This window comes from Diaphorina citri, unplaced genomic scaffold (genome assembly GCF_000475195.1).
Source record: "Diaphorina citri unplaced genomic scaffold, Diaci psyllid genome assembly version 1.1 scaffold3650, whole genome shotgun sequence".
NCBI classification, from domain to species: domain Eukaryota; kingdom Metazoa; phylum Arthropoda; class Insecta; order Hemiptera; family Psyllidae; genus Diaphorina; species Diaphorina citri.
This window is the reverse complement of record NW_007381050.1, coordinates 10,273-16,930: the sequence shown is the minus strand read 5'-3', so window position 1 is coordinate 16,930 and position 6,658 is coordinate 10,273. Positions and strand designations below refer to the sequence as shown.

Sequence of the window (6,658 nt, the reverse complement as noted above, 5' to 3'; positions counted from 1 at the left end):
CAGGATAAAGTTCGCCCCGGGCGAGAATCGAACCCGCAACCTAGCGTTTACAAGGCACTCTGATTCTTTTTGAAATCATGACTTGAGATTCTTTGAAAGATCCAATGGCAAAATGTGTGCATCTCTGATGAATTGATGGGAGCATTTTTCGCAATCTCATTCTTGCGACTAACAATGAATAGCAGCTATACTTACCTAATCATGCAAAGTAGGTACATAGGTATGAGGTAGTGGTTCCCAACCTGAGTGTAGTAACCCCTTGAATGGTAAAATTACTTTTTAGAGAGACAAAAAGAACCAAGTGGATATATCTGTACTAGTTTTTTTCCATACCTATTTCTATGCTACACCAGTTTTGTGGTGTGATGGCTAAAATTGAACTTGAAAAGGGGTACTAATCTGAAAAAAGGTTGCGAACCATTGGTACCTATTAGGTATGCCTACCTATATTCTCTTATCATAATATGTGCTCGTACGTTTATCTCCTAGTAAGAGAACTAAGAGACCATGTAGTTTCATTGTGAAGTTAGAACTCCATGCGTCTCAAAGGTCAGTCTATGTTGTCAGTAGAGATAAGAGACGTTTTTGTGAACAGAGGTCACATTCTCACCTAACGCGCTAACTACAGATGTAAAACTAGATTCATACCTTGCTAAGTGACCTGGATAGAAAACTTGATCCCAAAACCTTAGAATGAGGTTTTGTCAATGAATCAAGGATTAAGGAATGGATGATATTGTACATTCATAGTTATACTTGAAGCTGCGAAAGTGCAAATCCATGCTCGTAAATTCTCAAGTGTGTGTACAAACATAGTTGACCACCCGTCGATCTACGAGGAAAATCTATGTTGTCGAGGCAGTGTGGACGGTTCAGTCGACATCGACCGATGGCCAGTCGACTATGGGTGGACACAGCCAGCTTAATTAGCTTGGAGGGCAGCGCCTCTGCCTTGTAAGCGCTAGGTCCTGGGTTCAAATCCCGTCCGGGGCGTATTCCTAAACGAACGAACTTATGCTTTAGAACTGAGTTCCAAGTTTCAAGCTTTAGAACTGAGTTCTAAGTTTTAAGCTTTAGAATTGAGTTCTAAGTTTGAAGCTTTAGAACTGAGTTTTAAGCTTTAACTGGACGGATTTTCTTTACTAGTAGACAAGTATTTTTTTTATGTTCCTTCCTTTCACCAATATGACTACTTATTGGATTCCTCTTGTTAGAACAAACGAACAGAGTTCTAAGTGAAGAAGAACACCAGTAACTTATACTCCTCACTGTGAAGAGTATAAGATAACTGGTGTTCTTTTTTTCAACATGAATCTTAGAATCTATCAGTATGAGCTCTAATTCTAAGTGTTGAACTTTAACTGGACGATTTTTTTTTTCTTTTTTTACGAGTAGACAAGTACTTTTTATCAATGTTAGAACACTTTAATAAATACAAATAAAAAAAAAAGTACTTTTTATGTTTGTTTCTTTCACCAATATGACTACTTATTGGATTCTATGAAGAACGAATACTTTGGTAAAAGTTCATTATCTAATTTGTACGAATGGAATATATTTCCAAGTTTTAAGCTTTAGAACTAGGTTCTAAGTTTCAAGCTTTAGAACTGATTTCCAAGTTTCAAGCTTTAGAACTGAGTTCAAAGTTTCAAGCTTTAGAACTGAGTTCCAAGTTTTAAGCTTTAGAACTGAGTTCTAAGTTTGAAGCTTTAAAACTGAGTTCTAAGTTTTAAGCTTTAGAACTGAGTTCTAAGTTTGAAGCTTTAAAACTGAGTTCTAAGTTTGAAGCTTTAACTGGACGAATTTTCTTTACTAGTAAACAAGTATTTTTTTTTTTATGTTCCTTCCTTTCACCAATATGACTACTTATTGGATTCTATGAAGAACGAATACTTTGGTAAAAGTTCATTATCTAATTTGTACGAATGGAATATAACTGAAAAGCCCCTTTACTCCAGCAGTAGGCTACTACTATTATTGTGCTCAAGTTCCATTGAGAACGCAATTTCATACCTCGGCTAGGATTGAACCCACGCCCTCCTGATTACCAGGCGAGTGTCTCCATCACAGAGACGGGCTATAAAGTTAATTTTACACCCTGTATTATTCTATACTCAACCCCAAGTCACCCTGTATGTACTTAACCCATAGCATGTAGAGGTCAGCAGGAAGTAAGGAGTTGAATATGTTAACCATCCAATGGCACTTGTATACTAGTGTAGACCAATGGCACTTATACATATCTACTTATGTAGAGATCGAGTTCCATAAGGATATACACAACCACTATAGCTTCCAGTCTTTTTGTATCTGCTATATACCGGGGTGATGGTCTCTAGCTCTAGCCATGTTAAATTGGCTGGCTCGTCCTGAACCGCAGTCAACCTTGATGGTCTCTAGCTCTAGCCATGTTAAACTGGCTGGCTCGTCCTGAACCGCAGTCAACCATCGTGAGGACTTGTGCTTGGTCTTTAAAAGCAGAGAGAACCCTTTGAGGAACTGCCAGCTTGCTAGGCTGGTTAGGGTTAGCTGTTCTCCTCCCTGTTTATAGTCCCACAGCCAGACGCTAGTCTTCTCTTAGTTTAACGTCCCCTAGCCAGCTTTATTCTGCTTTTCTTTTCTTTTTTTTTATTCTGCTTTCTTTTCTTTATTCTGCTTTCCTTATTCTACTTTCTTTATTCTGCTTCTATTATCCTTTATTCTGCTATCGCCATTCGGCGAAAGCTAAAGCCACTACAACAATAACGATAACTTCCAGTCCAAGGCTATTCTAAAGAGATAATTGTAATTAAGTGGGCTCAATGTCACGGTATAAAATGAGACATCTCTGAAATGAACCTAGATGGAGTAGAAATATTTATAAACGAAATTTTTCATCAGTCTCTGTACATTAGTTTTCTTGGAATTGTGAAATTTTTAATTATCCTTTTCTACTCTTTCGGCATTAGAATTATACAATGAAAATATATTATGTAAATAACGGCCGACCGATTTTAATTATTTCTTTTCTTTTTTTTTAGATTTTCCTACTAGATTTTCACTTTCCATAATGATTTAAAATGGCGGCACTTCAAAAACATGCCTAATATGAGAATTTCACGATTCCAAACAATATACTGACAAAATTAGAATTTTATTCGTATAGATTTATTTACACAAATGGGTATACTTATTAAACAACTCTTTACTCAATCTTTGTGTATCGTAATTACAATAAATGGAAACTTATTTACTGCCAGGGCCATTTGAAGTCTAGAATACTTTCTGCCTCGCCAAACTGTTCTGTCTTGCGCTACTTCCGTGATGTTGATTTTTGCCGTGATAAGAAATGGAAACTTTATTCAATGTAAATCTTCCTCGTGTTTCCAGTGATCGAGGTATCATGTGGGGAGTATGGAGACAATGTTCGTAAGCTAGTGAATAATAGCTGATCCCTAGAGGTAATTTAGCTAAGAATATAACCCATTTCTCTGCTTCATTCACAGAACGGTGTATTCTTGGCCCCCGTGATGTCTGTACCTTTCCTGCTGTTCTCTGGATTCTTCGTCAGTTTTGATGCTATACCGATATATCTGCGCTGGATTACCTACCTGTCCTACATCAGATATGGGTTTGAAGCTACGGCCCTTGCTACCTATGGGTTTGGACGGAAGAAGCTTCAATGCTTCCAGGTAATAGAATGGACCTTGTTTATTCTGCTGGAATAGGAGTGAAAAGTCCCTTTATCCCCGCGATCTAATCAAAATCTTAATTTTTCCGATCGCCATCGCCAGCTTGGTTAGTAGAGCGTCTGCCTTGTAAACGCTAGGTCACGGCTGCGATTCCCGTCCGGGACGGATTTTATCCTGAACTGATAAGGTTCGTTCTCTGAACGGCTGGCTTTGTCCTACCCTATCTTCTCTCTTCTATTTCGGGACGATAAGACCACAGCAGTTACAGTTCCCTCTGTCAAACCCTTTTTTTAAGTGAATTTTCTTTTTAAAAAAGTATGACATTCGCTTGGCTCAACCTTGTACTAACCCCCCTCTGTTTCTGTTCTCACCCCCAGGCGTACTGTCACTTCAAGGACCCCACTACCACTCTGGAAGAACTGGACATGACCAAGTCTTCCTCTCAACAATGCTGTCGTCCCGTTATCTGATAGCGATAAGAAGAAAATCAATGGTAAGATGGTATTTGAAAGTTTTTTTTATGAACTTTGTAGGATTGTATCAATATACAACTTTGTAGGATTGTATATGTAAAAAGATTGTTGTAATATGGAAATTTAATGGAAAGGAGGCACCTGGTAATGCTGTGATAGCCACAAAAGTTGCAAACAGACTCTGCTATTACCACAAATGATGCACAATTTAAAATTGACTTTGTATTTCATCCCTTTCTCTTCTGACTTCATATTCCAGGATCCAACTTATCCAGCGAAATCCCCGAGGTAGACAAAATGGCGCATTCCAACAAAGAAAACAACGTGGTGCTCATGTATAACAACGATATTGTCAAGGATTCATCCGGTAAGTACATCTAACTGGAGGTACTCGGGTTTGATTCCCGGTAGAAGTTTGGTCGGATGATTGATTTTCAGAATGCACTTAGCCTTTTGACTTGTAAGGATTAGCACGGTGGACTCTGGATCTGGAGGTTGGTGGTTCGAGTCCAAGTCAAGTCATAAAATTTAGCGTAGTTTATTTAGCGAGGAAGGACATTTGTGACAAGCATTAAATGCTCAACACAATTAAAATTCCTTTTTTGTAAGGATTAATCGTGGTCCCAATTAATCAACAATAGTGTATACTTGTATAATCGATTTTGTGGCCTTTTCCATTTTGACTATAGAAATTAAGACCATTAAAGATAAAGAGCTTTAAGTAAAGAAAAAGTAAAAAGTTCAAAGAGTTTTTTTTATTGTGGTGGGCATCGAACCACGGACCACTGGACTGACCGTGTCCTCATTTCTTCCAGACGCTGCTAGTGGATCAGCACCAGCTGTTATCTTAGATCTGAGTGATGAGAAGGATAAGGACAATGTCACTACAACTCTACTGGAGAATGCGCTACCTTCCAGTCAGCGCCGGTATGCCACCTCTGAGCTGACTCAGTTCTTCATCGTGCTGAAGCGAACCTTGCTGTTCAGTAGAAGAGATTGGGTGAGTTACACTGTGCCATACTTGAATCAGCATTTGAGGAATAGGACCTTTGTAAAGCAGCATAGTTCTGTGCTGACCGAGTTGCGCTTAACGTCCGAGGCATTAAAAAGGAATTAAAACATAGTTCGATTCACGTCCGGGGCGAACTTTATCCTAAACAGATAAGGTTCGTTCTTGGAACGGCTGGCTTTCTCCTATCCTGTATTCCTTCTCTTCGCTTTCGGGACGATAAGACCTGAGCAGTCACAGTTCCCTATATCAACCTCTGAGAACGCCCGGAGACTGTTCGGGCACTGTTTTCGAGCAATCTTCAAGCTTAGCAACACTTTCGCCTGTACACACAAGATCGGGGGAATAGAACATCCAGTCCATGGCTACCCAAATATTTCATCGGGGGAATAGAACACCGGAAATAGAAACAAATCCAAAATTCGGGGGAATCGACAAACGCCCCTTTCGCGAACATGAGATTTTGCCTTACCTTCGCCATAAGAACTTAGTTATTGAGTTTTTGTTTTATTGTATATATTTTATTTCCTCTTTCGGGCCTATTTATTTATTTATCCGTTCTTCTTTCCGCAGACACTCATGTACCTGCGTCTGTTCGCGCACATCCTGGTCGGTTTCCTCATTGGTGCCCTCTACTACGACATCGGTAACGACGGCGCTAAGGTGCTGTCTAATCTGGGCTTTCTATTCTTCAACATGCTTTTCCTGATGTACACCTCTATGACCATTACCATCCTATCCTTCCCTCTGGAGATGCCCGTGTTGATCAAGGAGAACTTCAATCGCTGGTACTCGCTCCGGTCTTACTATTTGGCTATAACGCTGTCCGATCTGCCGTTCCAGGTAAGTTGAGTTAGCACAATGGTAACGAGGGCATGGTTAGTCCGTACGGTTACTTTCTTCCAGGGAGTCTCGTGTTCGATGCCCACTATGGACAAAGAAAATTGTGTTCTAAAAAATAAAAAAAAAAAGAGAGAAAGAAACGGATAAGATTCCGAGAACGAACCTCATCCGTTTAGGATAAAATCCGCCCCGAGCGGGAATCGAACCCGCCTCACCTTTTCCTGTGGTCAGACAGGTTGGCGTTTTTCGTCAGCCTCTCAATCAGCCCTAAGCTAGGGTGATTGCTTTGGACTGACATTTGGTTTTGGCTACAAATTTTACGATTGGATGCCCTTCGCACTCAACCTTAGCTATTTCTTTAGCAAGGGAAATTTCAGACTGGTATCCTCCCTGTTTAAAGTCCCCCAGCGAAACCCTTTCCATGAAACATCTGAAAATAATAATAATAATAATAATAATGATTTTTTTTCTCTCTGTTTTCCAGACCATATTCTGCGTGGTATACGTGTCCATAGTGTACTATCTGACATCACAACCACCCTCCTGGGATAGATTCAATATGTTCCTAGCAGCGTGTCTACTCATTTCATTTGTAGCTCAGAGTGTTGGTCTAGTGGTAGGAGCTGCTATGAATGTACAGGTATGTAGAACAAACTCCAAAT

The 6,658-nt window shown here is 39.7% G+C and overlaps 1 protein-coding gene across 1 annotated transcript in view; it reads left to right on the top strand.

Annotated features, from left to right (window-relative positions):
* The first annotated feature begins 4,111 nt into the window (after positions 1–4,111).
* The window catches only part of LOC103520457 (ATP-binding cassette sub-family G member 1-like), an 8,922-nt gene continuing 6,375 nt past the window's right edge, over positions 4,112–6,658 (top strand). The window contains exons 1-5 of the mRNA XM_026831568.1: positions 4,112–4,164; positions 4,404–4,511; positions 4,960–5,144; positions 5,727–5,996; positions 6,481–6,640. Of these exons, the coding sequence (XP_026687369.1) occupies positions 4,442–4,511; positions 4,960–5,144; positions 5,727–5,996; positions 6,481–6,640 (685 nt within the window). The 5' untranslated portion in view covers positions 4,112–4,164; positions 4,404–4,441. The remainder of the gene's footprint in view (positions 4,165–4,403; positions 4,512–4,959; positions 5,145–5,726; positions 5,997–6,480; positions 6,641–6,658) is intronic.